A 19,962-nucleotide genomic window follows, 5' to 3' on the forward strand; every position below is an offset into this window, starting at 1 on the left:
AACATACTATGACTGGTTTAACAATAAATAAACACTTACATAAGTTTAATAGTCTAAATATTTCTAGAAATTAATAAAAGTGAATTTCTTTGGACAAAGATTTTTATATTCTATACTATGAGCCCTGGTGGTGCAGTGGTTAAGAGTTCAGCTGCTAACCAAAAAGGTCAGTAGTTCAAATCCACCAGCAGCTCCTTGGAAACCCTATGGGACAATTGTCCTATAGTGTCATTATGAGTTGGAATCAACTTGACGACAACAGGTTTGGTTTCTGGTTATAGCATGTCATCTTAAAAACAAAAGCTTTTTAAGTAACTTAAGCTAAATATTATATGAAATGTGTTTTATTTAAAGAAAAGGGGTAATTTCCAAGCCCTTTAGGTTACTTACTGATATTAAATTGAGTTAATATCCTAGTTTATACTCTTTTGCTTTTTATGTCACAGAGAAAATATATATATATACACACATATATACATATAGGTCTGCTGATAAATATGTTCATTACTGAAACTTAAAGAGGTGCATGAAAGGTTTATCAAAAAGGGAATATATTTGATATAATCAAAGTTTTATCCGTCTGAATAAATTTAACGGGTTAAATTATGAAAATTTTAAGAACTCTTAGTATCAAATAACATATAAAGCAAGAATTAGGTTTCTTGCTTTAAAATAACAAAATTTTCTTTAATTCCTGAGTTAAAGGGTTAATTTATTCTTTGTGTAATCTGCCTCGAAGACAAGGGGTTGAGGTCTCATTAAAATAAAATTCCTAAGTTGAAACCAGGCTACATGATTTTGGGAGATAAAAAAAGAACTAAGGTTTTTACCTTTAAAATCTTTGGTTTAAATAATTTAAGTATGGTTTTCCAGTGAACTAACGATTTTAAAATTCATAGAAAGCGCCCAAGGATTTGTTTCTATTTTATAAAAAAAGAAAAAATACAAAAAAGAATTTATTTAATATATTATGAATTACATAAAACATATCAGGAAAAGTGCCAAATTTTCTTTAAGTTAAAATTTATATGTCAAAAATATTTGCCTAAAACTCACAACAAGCACTTAATATTGTCATCATTTTATTAATTTCAATTACTAACTTGGTTGTAACTTTGTTTCCTTTAAGTCTAACATCATCAAAGCCAATGATTTTAACTGGGAAATATACATGGTTTACCCATAAAGTTTTTATTACCATTCAAATGCTTGTTGTTGTTGCTCTTGTTAGGTGCCATTGAGTCAGTTCCAACTCATAGCGACCCTATGTACAACAGAATGAAACATTGCCAGTCCTGCACCATCCTCACAATTGTTGCCATGCTTGAGCCCACTGTTGCAGCCACTGTGTCAATCCATTTCGTTAAGGGTCATCCTCTTTTTCCCTGACTGTCTACTTTACTAAGCATGATGTCCTTCTCCAGGGACTGGTCCCTCCTGATAACATGTCCAAATTATGTGAGACATAGTCTTGCCATCCTTGCTTCTAAGAAGCATTCTGATTGTACTTCTTCCAAGACAGATTTGTTCGTTCTTTTGGCAGTCCATGGTATATTCCATATTCTTCAGCAACACCATAATTTAAAGGCATCAATTCTTTGGTCTTCCTTATCCATTGTGCAGCTTTCACGTGCATATGAGGCAATTGAAAACACCATGGCTTGGGTCAGGTGTACCTTAGTCTTCAAGGTGACACATTTTCTTAACACTTGAAAGAGGTATTTTGCAGTAGATTTGCCCAAGGCAATGTGTTGTTTGATTTCTTGATTGTTGCTTCCAGGGGCGCTGATTGTGGATCCAAGTAGAATGAAATCCTTGACAACTTCAATCTCTTGTCCATGTATCTTGATGTTGTTTATTGGCCCAGTTGTGAGGATTTTTGTTTTCTTTATGTTGAGGTGTAATCCATAATAAAGGCTGCGGTCTTTGATTTTCATCAGTAAGTGCTTCAAGTCCTCTTCACTTCTAGCAAGCAAGTTGTGTCATCTGCATATAGCAGGTTAATGAGTCTTCCTCCAATCCTGATGCCCCATTCTTCTTCATAGAGTCCAGCTTCTTGGATTATTTGCTCAGCATATAGATTGAATAAGTATGGTGAAAGAATACAACCCTGATACATACCTTTCCTGACTTTAAACCTCACAGCATCCCCTTGTTCTTTTCAAAAAACTGCCTCTTGATCTATGTACAGGTTCCTCATGAGCACAATTAAGTGTTCTGGAATTCCCAGTCTTCAAAATGTTATCCATAATTTGTTATGATCCACACAATCAAATGACTTTGCATAATCAATAAAACACAGGTAAACATCTTTCTGGTATTCTCTGCTTTCAGCCAGGATCCATCTGACATCAGCAATGATATCCCTGGTTCCACATTCTCCTCTCAATCCAGCTTGAATTTCTGGCAGTTCCCTGTTGATATACGGCTGAAGTCACTTTTGAATGATCTTCAGCAAAATTTTACTTGCATCTGATATTAATGACATTGTTCAATAACTTTTGCATTTGGTTGGATCACCTTTCTTGGGAATAGGCATAAATATGGATCTCTTCCAGTCAGTTGGCAGGTAGGTGTCTTCCAAATTTTTGGCATAGATGAGTGCACACTTCCAGCGCTGCGTCCGTTTGTTGAAACATCTCAGTTGGTATTCCGTCAATTCCTGCCACCTTGTTTTTCACCAATGTCTTCAGTGCAGCTTGGACCTCTTCCTTCAGTGTCATCAGTTCCTGATCATATACTACCTCCTGAAACAGTTGAACATCGACCAATTCTTTTTGGTATAGTGACTCTGTGTATTCCTTCAATCTTCTTTTGATGCTTCCTGCGATGTTTAATATTTTCCTGTAGACTCCTTCAATAGTGCAACACGAGGCTTGAATTTTTTCTTCAGTTCTTTCAGCTTGAGAAATGCTGAGTGTGTTCTTCCCTTTTAGTTTTCTATCTCCAGGTCTTTGCATATGTCATTATAATAGTTTACTCTGTCTTCTGAAGCCACCCTTTGAAATCTTCTGCTCATCTCTTTTACTTCATCATTTCTTTCATTTCCATTAGATACTTAACGTTCAAATGTTTACAGACTTAATAATCTTAATATATTCTTCATATGTCTCAAGATTTTTATATCTGAAGCTCATTGAAAATGAGGTTAATTATCATATTCACAGATATTTTTGTCTAAAGTTTTTTATTTGACTTTATTTGGCTTTACACTACTTTTGTAGTTAATTCCCATTAGATATTTTCAATTTAAAAAATTTTTATTATAAGTTAACCATAGCCATTTTTTTAGTTTGCCATTCACAGATAAGTTTTACCTTACTGATTCACTGAAAACACAACAACAATGGACTACGATATATCAGACTTATAAAAAGCATAAAACCAAACCCATTGCCATCGAATTGATTCCAACTCATAGTGACACTATAGGACAGAGTATAACTGCCCCCTAGGGTCTCCAAGGAGTAGCTGGTGGATTTGAACTGCTGACCTTTTCGTTAGCAGGTGAGCAGTTAACCACTGTGCCACCAGGGCTCCCAGACTCATAAAGAGGACTATAATATATTGAACATGGATACAATTAAACTAAGTTAATATTTTTAGAGCTCTTATGTAGAAACTAACAGGTTTTTCAAGTTTCTGCTAATACACAATAACATAAAACCAAAATTAACTACACGGGACTGAGTAAACTAATTACTATAAGATTTATATGAGAATATTACTAATATATAATGTTCTATTCTCTAGATATAAAAACCATTTTTTCCTTCTTTCCTTTTTTTAATGTATGAATTGGCTATTTCAGGAAATAATAACACTGTACTGGTTACAGAATATCCTACGAATTAAAAGATGTTATGGCTCATGTCAAAGTTCTGATTAAATATATTCAGAAATGCCACAGACTCCAGGGAATAAATACTATAATGACTATGGTGAAGAAGTAATTCTTCAAAACCAAATGGCCTTCCCTTATGTTACTTGGAGCCCTGTGGCATAAGAACTCTGCTGCTAACCAAAAGGTCAGCAGTTCAAATCCACCAGCCACTCCTTTGAAACCCTATGGGGCAGTTCTACTCTGTCCTATTGGAGCGCTATGAGTCAGAATCAACTCAAAGACAATGGGTTATGTTACTTATACCAACTCTAATATTGTTAAATATTATCAGTTTTAATCCAATACTTTGTTTTCACAGGTTAAAAGAGCCTTTGATGACCAAAAACCAAAATCTCAAAATCTTCCTGATATTGTTCCAGGGGACAGTGTATATTAGAAAAGACCTCAGCTAAAAAGTTCCCTGGAACCTCATTGAAAAGAACCGTATGTAGTTCTCCTCACTAATCCTTATGCCACTAAATTACAGCGAGTTAAGAACTGGATTCATCTGCCCCAACTAAAAAAGACTGCAGCTTCTACCTGGACTGTCCAACCAACTAAACGACTCAGACTAAAATTCAGCCACCCCAGTACACAAAAACAGACATTTATGACAGAAGCAAACAGCTCTGCCCAAGATCACAGAAAAGACTTAGGCAAGTAGCTGAGATGTCTGGACTATATAATCTTTGCTTTCCTGTTTATGTTGATTATCCTTCACCAAGTTGGTATTGTCCCCTGGTAAGGTATGTTGTATGGAAACCCCTGAAGTAATTGCTCTTCGTTTAATACTTATAACTTTTAAAGTGCCATTATTTTATCAACTGAGATTTATAAATTGGTAATTCGCCACCTGTTACTTTCTCATTTACATCCACCCCTTTCTTTCTCATGCATATGCAGGCTGTTGAAGTCGTTAGACTTTTGTTACTACTGGTGTGGGTGATCCTTATAAAATTACATTTACATTACCTTATCTCTATGTTGGTAAATTTCCCTCCATGGTATTAATTCTTTATGTTCCCAATAGATATGATTGCCACTGCCTAACACTTATAACCTTTGATGGTGCCTTATTTTATAAGTTAAGATTCATAAATTGGTAATTTTGAACTAATTGTTTTCATGCTAAAACTATTATATAATATTATATTAATCATCATTATTTTACTGATTATAATAGTCACTATTTTCCTATTAGTAATTGTATATATACCTTTAAATAAAAGAGAAATTTATTTGTAAATCACTATTATTTTTATGATCTTTGCATTACTATATTATTTTTGGTTAATATTTTTATATTATGGAACTTTTCTCAAGTTCCCTATAACCACCATTAATACATAGCATAAAAATGCCTTTATTAAAATAACCCAGTTGGTAACTAGTACCAGTAACCTGTCTAACCACTGGATTTGCATTAAATTCCAAAATCTGGCCTCACGAATTCAGATCCATTAATTTCTCTCATATTAAATTATAATTTTGTCCCCATTGCTACCGTCAACTTTAATATCGCTGTTAGGTGAACCATACGTGTGAGACTGTGGCAACCCCCTAGGTTATTAACTCAACTCCAGTTCCCACGTTTCAGTCTAACTCAAATTAGAGTTAAGGATTGTTCTAAAGTAACTTGAAACTCTTCAGACTGTAAAAATGAGCACTTAATTTCATATAATGCCCCTCCCAGATTTTGGAAAGGAGCTTTTACAGGAAATTTAACAGCATGCCTATAGGGAAAAAAGGCTTTTGTTTTCAAATGTAGAACTGGCTAAACTTTAGATGATTGCCTATTTATAACATCTCCTTGACAGAAAATTGTCCTGAACAAATAAAACATCCCTCTCCCAAATAATCACACTTGAACTGACAAAATATGTGCCCCATATAGATAGATACATATTTTTATGTAGGGGATCAAGACACCCAACCAACTGCCAATCCAAATCCAAACGACGAGTTCCATACCTGGGCTTTATCCTATTTAAATAATTAGAATATGAGAGGCCAATGTACATTAGGTCTTTTAGGAGTCCCTCTAAATTTCCATTCCTATGATAAAAACATATATTGGACCAATAATGTGAACATCTTCAGTCATCACAAAAGAAAATATGTTACAGAATCTAATGAGAACCCTATAATGGACAGACCCAGAGAAAAATGGACATTCCTTTGAGGACTTCTGCCCCATATTGGTATCCCTGAATTTGAAAAATCTATTCACAGTGTATCTACTATTATGCTCCAAATAACAGATAAGCTCACTAATAGTATAAATGCCCAACAGAAGTCCCTAAAATCTTTAGTTAAAGTCATACTGGATAAGAGAATTTCCCTTGATTTTCTTCTAACCCAACAAGGAGAAGTCTGTGCAGCTGCCAATACCTCCTACTGGACTTGAATAAATACTTCAACAGAAGTAAAACAAAATATCAGACAAGTGTGCCAAAAGGCCACTTGGCTTCAAGTACCCCCCATGTCAAACTCCACTTTTCTAAATATTTTCAGCTAGCTACCCTCAGGGATTGGATCATAGATCAGATTTCTATTATTAACTAGATTAATGATACTTATTGTTATTGTAATTATTATCAGAACTATCAAATACTATATAAAAGTTACCTCCAATGTTTTAACCCAGAAAACCAACCTTTTACCCATTTAAAAAACTATTTTCCAGATGAGGTTAAGCTTACTCTCTACACCAGTTCCCTTGAGCGACCAAACAATTCCTTCTAATATAGCCCCGCTTCTCTCTCTTCCAAAAACATCACTAAAGAAAACGGCCAAAACTATGACATGGTGAAGCCCTCGAATAGTGCCCGGATACCAAAAATAGTAGTGCCTGGAGTATTAAAAGCTTATAATAAATAAGTGACCATCCAGAGACCCACCATGTCCATACAAAAAAAGACATTCTTTAAAGTGTAATCAAAGAATTTCCCTAAAAATCATTGATCAAAACGAGGGAATGAGAGAGAGAACCCCAAAATTATACGAAGCATCCGGTATTAGTAGAGGACCCTGGCCCAGGCCTGAAAACATCCTCATTTTAAAGTAGCAGTTTTTCTCTCTTGTGCTTAACTTTTAGTCACCCTTAAAAATATATACTGAAGGAAATATTTTTCTCTATGGTCAAGCAGAAGCAGGATGCAACAGCCTGTTCCCAGCGGGTCTTGACACACAGCATTATCAAATCTCTTTTACAATGGATCTCCAGAAAAGACATGCTTGAAAAAGCAGTTTAATAGTAAGTTCCCAGAAAAGCATGTCCTGTCATTGTCCTATGATCCTCCATGTACCTCCGCAACCTGCAACTACTCCTGCAAACTAAGATAAGGCACCAATCACTGAAGTCCATCTGTGTTATCCCCCAATCACTGACAAGCCCCCACTTTGAGAAAGCCCACCTCTAACTTCCCTGGTTGACTGAAAACAGAATATTGTAATCCTCATTGTTTGCCAACCTATATACATGTTTGTGTGATTATCATGCCTCAGACCTCACAGTTTAATTTTCATGAGCTGTGTAGCTGCCAGTTCGAAATGATTTTTAACCCTTAATAAATCTCTATACTTTATTTCCATCAGACCACTCATAGTCTGATGGAAATAAAGTATGGATTATACCTTAAGATAAAACAAAAACCTAACAACTGGACCAATAAGCAACATCATGATAAACGGAGAAAGGATTTCATTTGACTTGGATCCATAATCAATGCTCAAGGAAGCAGCAGTTAAGAAATAAAACGATGCATTGCACTGGGCAAATCTGCTGCAAAAGACTTCTTTAAAGTGTTAAAAAAGCAAAGCTGTCACTCTGAGGACTAAGCTGTGCCTGACCCAAGCCATGGTATTTTCAATCGTCTCATACGCATGTGAAAGCTGGACAATGTATAAGGAAGACCGAAGAAGAATTGATGCCTTTGAATTGTGGTGTTGGCAAAGAATATCGAATACACCGTGGACTGCCAGAAGAACGAACGACTCTGGTTTGGAAGAAGTAAAGCCAGAATGCTCCTTAGAAGGAAGAATGGCAAGACTTTGTCTCACATAGTCTGAACATATTATCAGGAGGGACCGGTCCCTGGAGAAGGACATCGTGCTTGGTAGAGGGTCAGCGAAAGAGAGGAAGACCCTCAATGAGATGGAATGACACAGTAGCTGCAACAATGGGCTCAAGCATAGCAATGATTGTGAGGATGACACAGGACCAGGCAGTGTTTCATTCTGTTGTACACAGGGTCACTATGAATCAGGACTGACTCAACGGCACCTAACAACAAGTTTTCTTACCATCAACACATCTAAGTTACATATATGCCCTTTAAATGTAAAGACAACAAATATGATAAAAAGAACAATAAAACAGTATACTTTACCTTGTAAACTGTCCTAATAAACTAGGATTTATTGTATTCTGATAAAGGCTATAAGAAGATATAAATTCTGATCCAAGCGATCCTTCTTGTGATGTCAGTATTTTATTTGGCTTTGCTGTAACCGTATATGGATCTGGATGGTAAAGAGGTCGGGGAGTCACATCTACTCCATTTATATCAATCACCTGTAGAAAATGGTTATTTAAAATGAAATAAAAATAAATATGGTAGAAAGGAGATAAATATATTCCCAGGATAGAATACAAAAAATTGAATGACATAAGATTTTATGCTTAAAATGTTTCTTAACTACGCGTATTTTTTTTAAGTCTTATTCATGTTTCAGCTGTACAAAAGTAATATATATTCATTAATATACATTTATTTCAGGAAAATTCAGAAAGGTAGAATGGTAATTAATCTAAAATATTAATATTTTGGTGCATTTAATTTTGTATGTATAAGCTTTAAAATAGTTATCACTTAACATTAGTAAATATTTCCCAAGTTATGGCATGTCTTTGGTGTATTTAATTTTGGCTTATTTTTAACCCTTTCAATTATGAAATTTAACACACACGGAAATATAATTAAAATAATCCTATACTTCAATGGTATAAAGTCAATGTTCTTATTAACCACCACTAAAGTAAAAAATTAGAATATTGATAGCAACTCCAGCAGCCACTCTCTGGCCTTTGCCCCTTTTGATCACAGCTTTTTCTCTCCCCAGTGGTACCCACCAACTTGACTTTGGTAATCATTTCCTTTTTTCTTTTTTATAGTTTTATCAAATATGCATCCCTAAACAAGTTTCATTTGTAAAAACATGTATTGAAGTAAAATGTACATGCAGATAGTGCACATATCATGTACAGCTTGATAAATTTTTACAAACTGAACACACCTAAGTACTCAACATCCAAATTTAGAAACAGAACATCAGCAGCATCCCAGAAGTTCCCTTCATGAGAGTCACTACCTATTTCCCACCAAAGGTAAGAAGTGTAACATCATGGATTAGTTTTCCCTGGTTTTGAACTTTATTTAAATGGAATCATACATGTGTAATCTTTGGTATCTGGTTTCTTTTTCTCAGCATTATCTGTGTGAGATTCATCCACATTAAGTGTAGTTGCACAGTATTCAACTGTATGAATGTACCTCATTTTTATTTATCTGTTTTACTATTATTGATGGAGGCCCTGGGTGGTGCAAATGGTTAAATGCTCTTGGCTGCTAGCCAAAACATTGGAGGTTCAAGTCCACCCAACGATGCCTCGGAAGAAAGGCCTGGCAATCTACTTCTCAAACACCAGCCATTGAAAACTCTACAGAGCACAGATCTACTCTGACACACATGGAGTTACCAGGAATTGGAATCAACTCAGTGGGAAGTATTTGTTTTACTATTGATAGGAATTTCTATACTTTCCAATTTTTTTTTTTGGTTGTTATAAATAGTGCTGCTATGAATATTGCTGTATGTGTGTTTTGCTGAATATCTCGCATGTATTTATGTTGAGTGTATACCTAACAGTGTAATTTCTGGGTAATGGATTATGCATATGTTCACCTTTAGCAGATAACTGGTGAAGATTTTTCCCAAGTGGTTCCCAGTAGTGTATGAGAGCTATGGTTGCTCCCCATTTTTGCCAACACATGGTATTTTCCATGTGTGTCCACGTAATTAAGTTTTGGCTATTTTTGAAATATATATTCCTTCATCCCTGGCATTTTTGGTTCAATAATGTTTTTATACTTTTCCATGTTGTTTGCATGCACAGTAGTTCATTTATTTGTGGTTGTAAGTAGCATATTTTATTTATACATTTTACTTTTACTGGACATTTTCATTATTTCCAGTTTGGGGCTATCATGAATATTGCTACAAATTATACACAAGTATACCCAAGCAACATCACGATAAATGGAGAAAATACTGAAGTTGTTAAGGATTTCATTTGACAAGGATCCACAATCAATGCCCATGGAAAGAGCAGTCAAGAAATCAAACAACGTATTGCATTGGGCAAATCTGCTGCAAATGAGTTCTTTAAAGTGTTGAAAAGCAAAGATGTCACTTTAAGGACTAAGGTGTGTCTGACCCAAGCCACGGTATTCTCAATCACTTCATATGCATGTGAAAGCTGGACAACGAATAAAGAAGAAGAATTGATGCCTTTGAATTATGGTTTTCATGAAGACTATTGAATATACCATAGACTGCCAGAAGAAGGAATAAATCTGTCTTGGAAGTAGTATAGCCAAAATACTCCTTAGAAGCAAGGATGGTGAGACTTTGTCTCACATACTTTGGACATGTTATCAGGAGGAATCAGTCCCTGGAGAAGGACATCATGCTTGGTAGAGAGTCAGTGAATAAGACAAAGACCTTCTATGAGATGGACTGACACAGTTGCTGCAACAATGGGCTCAAACATAGCAACATTTGTTAGGATGGCATAGGACTGGGCAGTGTTTTGTTCTGTTGTACACAGGGTTGATGGCACCTAACAACATGCTGGTGTACATAAGCATACATTTCTATAGGGGTGTATAGATGTAGAATTGATGGATCAACTTGATTAGATAACACCAAACTGTTTACCAAAATGATTATTAAAAATCTCCATGACCACTAGCAGTGTGTTGTTGCTTCATATTCTCATCAACTAGCACTGTCAGATTTATAAATTTAAGCCAGTCTGGTACAGGTGTAGTGGCATCTCATTTTAATTTCCATAAAGTTGAACTCCTTTTCATATACTTATTCCCCATTCTTATTTTCGTTTCTTGGTGGGTGGATTCCCCATTCAAGTCCTTTGCACATTTTTCTATTGGGGTCTGTCTTTTTCCTGTTGATAATGTAATTAATTAAATATTCTGAATATAAAAATGAATTTTATGTGTTGCAAATATCTTCTTTCACTGTCTTTGTTTTCTTTATAGTGTCTTTTGACAAATAAAAGTTCTATGTAGTCAAATCTATCATCTCTTCCTTAACAGTTAGTGCTTTCGATGTCTAATTTAAGAAACCATTCCCAATCCTGAAGTCATATTCTTCTATACTGAATTATCTTCTATGGAAGTTTATTATATTGCTTTTCATGTTTAGGTCTTTAATATACCTGGAGTTGAGTTTTGTGTATAGTATGAGGAAAAGAGAATCCTGTATGTTTTCATTACATATGGATACCCAATAATCTCAACATCATTTTTGAAAAATCTTGTCCTTTCCCATTTACTCTGCAGGGCACACTGTTATAAACCAACTGCTTATATGTGCCTGGGTCATTGGTAGGCTGTCTGTCTACCCATTGGCTAGTACTATACCTTTTACTAACTTAAAATCTGTAAGAGCAAGTCCTTCCATTATGTTTTTATTGAAGAGTGTCTTGACTATTCTTTAGCATTTTCTTATCAATTTTAGGATTACCTCGACAAGTTCCTAAAAACAATATAATGAAAAAAATCTGTTGGAATTTTGACCGAAATTGGAAAGAATCTATAAATCAAAATTTGGGAAGAACTGATATGCTTGCAATAGTGAGTCTTTCTATGCATTAACATTTATTTGGTTTTTCTTAAATGATTCTCAACAAAATTTTAGTTTTAAAAATAAGTACTTGATACATTTTAACGCTATTTTAAATGGCATTTTAAAAATGTGTAATTTTGAACTACATTTTGTTGGTGTATTAACATACAATTTCTTTTTGTTTTTTGATTTGATATCTGATAACCTTGCTAAACTCTTTCATTAATTTGATAATCAGTAGGTGATTTTGGATTTTATATGTAGACAACAGAATCACCCACAAATATTAAAAGTTTTGTTTCTTCCTTTCTAATTCTTATACCATTTCTTTTTCTGGCCTTACTGAACTGGAAGACTTCCAAGAATGTTGAACAGAAATAGCAATGGTACATATCCTTATGTTCTTTAAATACTTCACCATTAACTATGATCACTGCTGTAGATTTTTGAAGATACCCTATCTGAGTCATCTAGTGCTGCTATAACAGAAATACCACAAGCGGATGGCTTTAACAAAGAGAAGTTTATTTCCTCATAGTAAAGTAGGCCAAATGTCCAAATTCCAGGCATCAGCTCCAGGGGAAGGCTTTCTGTTGGCCTTGTCATCAATCTTCCCTTGGACTAGGAAGCTTCTCAGCACAGAGACCCCGGGTCCAAAAAAAGCACTCTGCTCCTGGCACTGCTTTCTTAGTGGTATGAGGTCCCCAACTCTCTGCTTGCTTCCCTTTCCTTTTACCTCTTGTAACATAAAAGGTGGTGCAGGCCACACCCTAGGGAAATTCTCTTTATATCTGATCAGGGATGTAACCTTAATAAGGGTGTTACAATCCCTCCCTAATCCTCTTTAACATAAAATTACAATCCCAAAATGGAGGACAACCACACAATACTGGGAATCATGGCCCAGCCAAATTGATACACACATTTTTTGGGGGACATAATTCAATCCATGACATACCCTAAATCAGATTAAGGAAGTTCCTTTTGATTCCCAGTTTGCTAAGAAGTTCTTAATCTTATCAAATACTTCCTGTATATATTTAGATGATCATATGCTCTTTTTCCTTAAAGGTGTTAGATGTTGTGAATTACCCTGATGGATTTTTTAATGTTAAACCAATCTTGATTTCTTGGTATAAATCCAACTTCCTCCTGATATATTGTTCTTTTATTGTTACTAAATTTTATTCACTAATTTTTAATTGATGAGTTCTCCATCTGTTTCCAAGTGAAACACACTTCTAATCTTTCTTTCTCACTGTTTTAGTCAGGTTTGGGTATCAAGGTTATGCTACCACAAACAAAAAAATCACCTTAAACCACTTGCCATCTAGTTGTTTCCAACTCATTGCAACCCAATGTGTGCCACAGAACTGTGCTCTGTAGGATTTTCAGTGGCTGATTTTTTCAGAAGCAGATTGCCAGGCCTTTCTCCCAAGATGCCTATGGGTAGACTCTAACCTCCAATCTCTTGGTTAGCAGCCAAGTGCTTTAACTGTCTGCACCACGCAGGGACCTCATTAAATGAGTTTTAGAGTACACCTGCTGTCTGTGTTCAGTTTTCATCCATGTATGTTTGGCATATATCTCTAGGGAAACCATCTGGGACTAGAGTTATCTTTGAGGGATGGTTTTCACTCATATCAAATTATTTAATAACTTCCAATTTTCAATTTTTGCTTGTCCCTTTAGGTAAGTTAAAATTTTTAAAAGAATTTTTTCATCTGAATTTTCAAAATTCAAAATTAGATATAAAATGCTCCAATTATCATTTAATGCCTGCAAGATCTTAGTCATTCCTGATTTTGGTTATTTACTTTTTTTTTTTGATTTGTACCACCATAGGTTTAAAAAGTTTATTAATCTTTTTCACAAAATTAAATGTTGACATTTTTGAACTTCTTGATTGTATGATTGTTTTGTATTTCATTCATTTCTGCTCTTCTCTATATTATTTACCTTCTCTGTTTTTCTGTTCCTTTTCTAACTTCTCTAGATGGATGCTTGGGTCATTAATTGTTAGCCTTTCACTTTTTTCTAAATGAGGATTTAGTCTATAAATTTCTCTCTAAGCATTGCTTTAGCTGAATCCCATAAGGTTCTATTTTAATACACAGGTGTATTGAGGTAGAATTTACATATAGTAAAATTCATCCATCATTTTCAAATGAATGCATCAATGAGTTTTGCAAACACAAACTGGTAACTGCCGTCAAAAACATGTATGTCCTTTTATATCCAATCCCTTCCTCCCATTCCTTTGCAAACACTGATCTGATTTCTGCCCCTATAGTTTTACCTTTTTAAGAACATCATGTGAGTGGAATAATATTCTACATAGCCTTTTCTGTTGACCTTTGTTCTGGATTGAATTGTGTCCTCCCAAAATATGTGTTGAATTCCTGGTACCTGTGGATGTGATCCTGTTTGGAAACAGGGTTTTTCTTTTGTTATGTTAATGAGGGCATACCAGTGTAGAGTGGATCCTACAAATAATCACTTCTGAGTTATAAAATGACCAGAACAGACACAGAGGCATACAGAGGCCATGTGGTGATTATCTACAAGCCAAGGAGCCAAGGAATGCTTGGGCCTCCCTACTAGGAAGGAATCAACAAGGCTGAGACCCTGATTTAGACTTTTAGCCTCCAACACCATAAGAAAATAAATTTCTTTTCTTTAAAACCACCTACATTCATAAGAATTCTGAACTTAGATATAGAAGCATGTGAAGTATGTAGTTAATAATCTTTACGTTGATTTTGACCTGGCATGCTGTGATTAATCCAGTTAATCTTTATAAATTATCCTTGAGATGTAAGTCTAAACAACCTCCTTAATTTATAACTTTGAAGAAAAAATTTGACATTCAGCTAATCTCTAACCCTGGAGAAAATACATAACATACTAGGCTTTGACGTCACACTGACACTTACTGTGTGAGGTCAAGGTGAGAATTTCATACACAAACCCTGCATTTCTGCTCACTTGCTGAGAGAAGGCAGGGGCAAAGGGATCTTTTTCTAGTCTCTCACTCTCTCTGAAGACGGAGAGCCTACTGAGACTGCCCACTGCTGCCAATCTCAGACCCTAGCTACTAGGGACCTCTACTGAGTTTGAGCCATGGTCAAGCCTGACCTCCTGAGACCTCTTGTAAAAGCATTAAGTCTAAAGATTTGGATTCTAACTATTGTTAATGTAACTGTAATTAATTCTGATTCTCCAGTTCTAAATGAACGTTGTGATGACTTACTTGCATGCCTTGCCATGATTACCTTGCAATAAAACTGAGTTTATGCATGACAAACATGAGTTATCTGTCTGTAAATTTTCTAAAACCCTACCAACAGGGTTGTATGATAAGTATATTCCATTTTTTATAAGAAACTGCCAATCTGTTTTCTGAAATAACTGTACAAATTTCCATTTCTATCAGCCATACATGAGAGTTCCTGTTGTTCCATATCCTTCCGAGTGCTTGGTATTATCAGTCTTTTTAAATTTTAGCCATTCTAATAGGTGTGTACTGGTATCTCACTGTGGTTTTAATTTGTTTTTCCCTAAGGATATTGAACATCTTTTCATGTGCTTAGGTGCCATCCTCATATCTGCTTTGGTGAGGTGTCTATTCAAATCATTTGCTTATTTTTTGGGGGAGGGCTGTTTGTGTTCTCATTATTAAGTTTAAGAATTCCTTAAATATTCTGCATATAAGGCCTTATCAGATAGGTGTTTTTTTCCCAGCCTGTGGTTTAGGATTTTATTTTCTTAAAATTAGACAGAAGTTCTAAATTTTGAAGTCCAATTTATTTTTTCCTTTTGAGGTTTGTACTTTTTGTGCCATAGCTAAGAAATCTTTGCCTAACCCTAGGTTAAAAAAAAGAAAAAAAAAAAAAAATCACCTAAGTTTTTTTCCAAGTTTTAGTTTTAGTGCTTACATGTTTTAAGTGTATGGTTCATTTTGAGTTAATTTTAGTATATGGTGTAATGTAACAGTGCAGGTTCCTTTTTTTTTTTTTGCTTATGAATATTCAATTGTTCCAGCACCATTCTCCTTATACTAGTTCCACAGTATTAATTACTGTAGTCTTATACTAATCTTTAATGATGTTGTTGAGTCCTACAGTTTTGTTCTTTTTTTAAAATTCTTTTGGCTACTCGAAAGTATCTCCATTTCTATATAATTTTTAGAATTGGCTTGCCAATTCTACAAAAAATATCCTGCTGGTATTTGGATTGGGAAGGTGTTGAGTCTATAATTTGGCATCTTTATAGCACTATTTGTCTTATTCTCTCAGCAATGTTTTGTAATTGTAAGCATAAATATCTTGAATATATTTTGATTTCTCCCAAAGCATGTTATAGTTTTGATGCTGTTATAAATGGTATTGTTGTTGTCATGTGCTGTCGATTCCAACTCATAGTGTATAGATTTAATTTCATTCCTAGTATACAGATAAGATTTCTGTATATTGAATGTATATTCTGTGATCTTATTAAATTTATTCCTTAGTTTTAGTAGCATGTTTACAGATTTTGTTGTTTTACTACAGAGGTAGTTATGGCATCTATAAAGAGTTTGTTTCTTCTTCTCCAGTCTGTATTTACTTTTTCCTGTCTTATTGTTCTGGCTACAACCTCTAGGACAATGTTAAATAGAAGTGATAAAAACAGACATCTTGCATTACTCTCAGTCTTCAAGGGAAAGCATTCAGTCTTTCACCATTAAATATGATGTTAGCTGTAGGTCTTCATAATGCCCTTGAAGAAATCTTTTCTTTTTCTAGTTAGTTGAGAGGTTTATTTTTTAATTGTGAATGAATACTGAATTTTGTCAAATGCTTTTATCTACTGTGATCACGTGGTTTTTTTTTTTTAAGTCCATTCATATGATGAGTATTATTGATTTTTGAATGCTGGAACAAGCTTGCATGTATTATCCCAACTTGGTCATTTTGTATTATTCCTTTTATATAGTGTTGTATTTGTTTACTAAAATTGAAGTAGGGCCGTTCCTAGTTTTTTTTTTTTTTTAATTGTACTTTAGATGAAGGTTTACGGAACAAACTAGTTTCTCATTAAACAGTTAGTACACATATTGCTTTATGACATTGGTTAACAACCCCATGACGTGTCAACACTCTCCCTCCTCGAACTTGGGTTCCCTGTTACCAGCTTTCCTGTCCCCTCCTGCCTTCTAGTCCTTGTCCCTGGGCTATTGTGCCCTATTAGTCTTGTTTTGTTTTACGGGTCTGTCTAATCTTTGGCTGAAGGGTGAACTTCGGGAGTACATCATTACTGAGCTAAAAGGGTGCTGAGGGCCATACTCTTGCGGAGTTTCTCCAGTATCTGTCAGGCCAGTGAGTCTGGTGGTTTTCTGTGAGTGAGAATTTTGTTCTACATTTTTCTCCAGCTCTGTCTGAGACCCTCTATTGTGATCCCTGTCAGAGCAGCCAGGGCTGTTTCCAGTTTTGGGCTATCATAAATAAAGCTGCTGTGAACACTTATGTACTTGTGTTTTTTATAAACGTTCTTTGCTCTGGAGTAAATACCTATTGGTGTAATGTCTGGATAATATAGTAGATATATGTGTAACATTTAAATAATTTTAATTAACAAATTGTTTTCTATTTCCACCAGCAGTATATGAGAGTTCAGTTCCTCCACATACTTGCCAACACTTGATATGGTCAGTCTTTTTGATTTTAGTCATTCTAATAAGTGTGTACTAGCCAAAAGACTGGCGGTTCAAACCCAGCCTTGGAAGACATGCCTGGTAATCTGCTTCCAAAAGCTCACAGCCTTGAAACCCTGTGGAGCAGTTCTACTCTGAACACGCGGGGTCACCATGAGTTGGAATTGACTCAACAGCAACTAACAACAATAATAGGTGTGTAGCCGTAATATCACTGTGTTTTTAATTTGCATTTTCCTAATGACTAATAATGTGGAACATTTTTTTGATGTGCTTATTTGCCACCCATATGTCTAGTTGGGTGAAGTGTTTGTTCAAATGTTTTGTCCCCTTTTTTATAGGGTTGTTTTAACATGGTTTTGAGAGTTATTTGTATACTTTGGATACAAGTACTTTATCAGATATATGCTTTGCAAACAAATTTTCTTAGCCTATAGCTTTGCTTTTCATTCTGTTAGCAGAGTCTTTCAATGAGCAGAAGATTTAATTTTGATGAAGTCCTATTTACCAATTTTATCTTTTGTGGATTATGCTTTTGGTGTCATATCTAAAAAATGTTTTATACATTATATATGTTTCTGTATGTATGTTACACTTCAATTAAAACATAAAAAATTCAATCCTTAATTAATGAGTTTTCTAATGGGAAAAAATAATTTTAAGACAATTCATTTTATGATATTTGCCAAAACAGTGGATGCTAGATGTACTGTGTTTCAAAATAAAATAAAACATGGTGACCCCATGTGTATAGAGTAGAACTGCTCCAGAGTTTTCAGTTTTCTTGGCTATAACCTTTATGGAAGCAGACTGCTAGGCCTTTCTTTCACAGTGCCCCACCGAGTGGGTTTGAACCACCAGCCTTTAGGTTAGCAGTTGATTGTAAATCACTTGTACCACCAAGGACCTGTGCTTTATTAGCTATAGTTAAAATCATAAGCAACTAGTTCTTAAAGTCATGAGTAGACTTTTCTCATTTCATTCTAATATTGTCATCATCAGTAATGATTTGTAGGAGCCAACTGTCAATATTATGTTGTATACTGTAAGTCTCAAACAAAACCAATATTTCAATATTAGAAGTGGTTATTTGGAAGCAGCATATTTTCTATTTTTATCACACCAATCAAGATGTCCATGTCATCATTTTCATATAAATTCAGAATTCAAAAGAATATTACTTGTGTGACTGTCCTGGGGGAGGAAATATTCATTTTTTCTATTTTCATTTCTGGTAGAATCATCATGGTTTTTGACATTCTGCTTTGGTTTGCACCAGCATATCCTTTTGTTTGAGTTCCTTTTACATTCCTAATAAAGCTAATAGACTTCCTTACTTGTGGGCCAGTGCTCCTGCATCAGGAAAAGAAAACACAGTACATAGGATCCAGGATTAAAAAGAAAAATCCACCAACAACAAAAAAGTACACCTTCATTTATAAACATGTAAACAATCTAACCATATAAACAAGAAATAATAACAACTATTTTAGAGCTCATTATGTGTACATAGTTCTAGAGTTTACATGCATTATATCATTTTTTCCTCATAACAACTCTAAGAAGTTGCTATTAGTATTATTTTATATAAAGTCAGAGGCTTAAAGGGAAACACTCCTACTAGAGTTGAGATTTGAACTCAGGTAGTCAGATTTAACGTGTACACTTCTCTGAGTCTTAGTTTCCTTATTTGTAAAATGGGGATAATAATAGTACCCCCACGCATCTGTCAGTTTGTCGTACTGTGGGGGCTTGCGTATTGCTGCGATGTTGGACGCTATGCCACTGGTATTCAAATACCAGCAGGATCACCCATGGTGGACAGGTTTCAGCTGAGCTTCCAGACTAAGACAGACTAGGAAGAAGGACCAGGTGGTCTACTTCTGAAAAAAATTAGTGAAAACCTTATGAATAGCAGCGGAACACTGTCTGATACAGTGCTGGAAGATGAGCTCCCCAGGTTGGAAGGCACTCAAAAGACGACTGGGGGAAGTGTTGCCTCCTTAAAGCAGAGTCGACCGTAATGACATGGATGGAATCAAGCTTTCAGGATCTTCATTTGCTAATGTGGCATGACTCAAAATAAGAAGAAACATTTGCAAACATCCATTAATAATAGGAACGTGCAGTGTACCAAATATGAATCTAAGAAAATGGGAAATCATCAAAAATGAAATGAAATGCATAAACGTCGATATCCTAGGGATTAGTGAGCTGGAATAGAATGGTATTGGCCATTCTGAATCAGACAATCATATGGTCAACTATGCCAGGAATGACGAATTGAAGAGGAATGACACTGCATTCATCGTTAAAAAGAATATTTCAAGATCTATCCTGAAGTACAACACTGTCAGTGATAGGAAAATATCCGTATAACTATAAGGAAGACCAGTTAATACGACTATTATTCAAATTACCCACGAACCACCAATACCAAAGATGAAGAAAT

At 35.0% G+C, this 19,962-nt stretch overlaps 1 protein-coding gene across 1 annotated transcript in view; it reads right to left on the reverse strand.

Annotated features, from left to right (window-relative positions):
- The window catches only part of DNAI4 (dynein axonemal intermediate chain 4), a 118,523-nt gene that overhangs the window by 85,955 nt on the left and 12,606 nt on the right, over positions 1-19,962 (reverse strand). Inside the window, exons 2-3 of the mRNA XM_023730385.1 lie at positions 18,692-18,863; positions 8,275-8,459 (exon numbers count right to left, since the gene is read on the reverse strand). Coding sequence (XP_023586153.1) covers positions 8,275-8,459; positions 18,692-18,863 — 357 coding nt within the window. The remainder of the gene's footprint in view (positions 1-8,274; positions 8,460-18,691; positions 18,864-19,962) is intronic.

Source organism: Trichechus manatus, unplaced genomic scaffold (assembly GCF_000243295.1).
Source record: "Trichechus manatus latirostris isolate Lorelei unplaced genomic scaffold, TriManLat1.0 scaffold00003, whole genome shotgun sequence".
Classification (NCBI taxonomy): domain Eukaryota; kingdom Metazoa; phylum Chordata; class Mammalia; order Sirenia; family Trichechidae; genus Trichechus; species Trichechus manatus.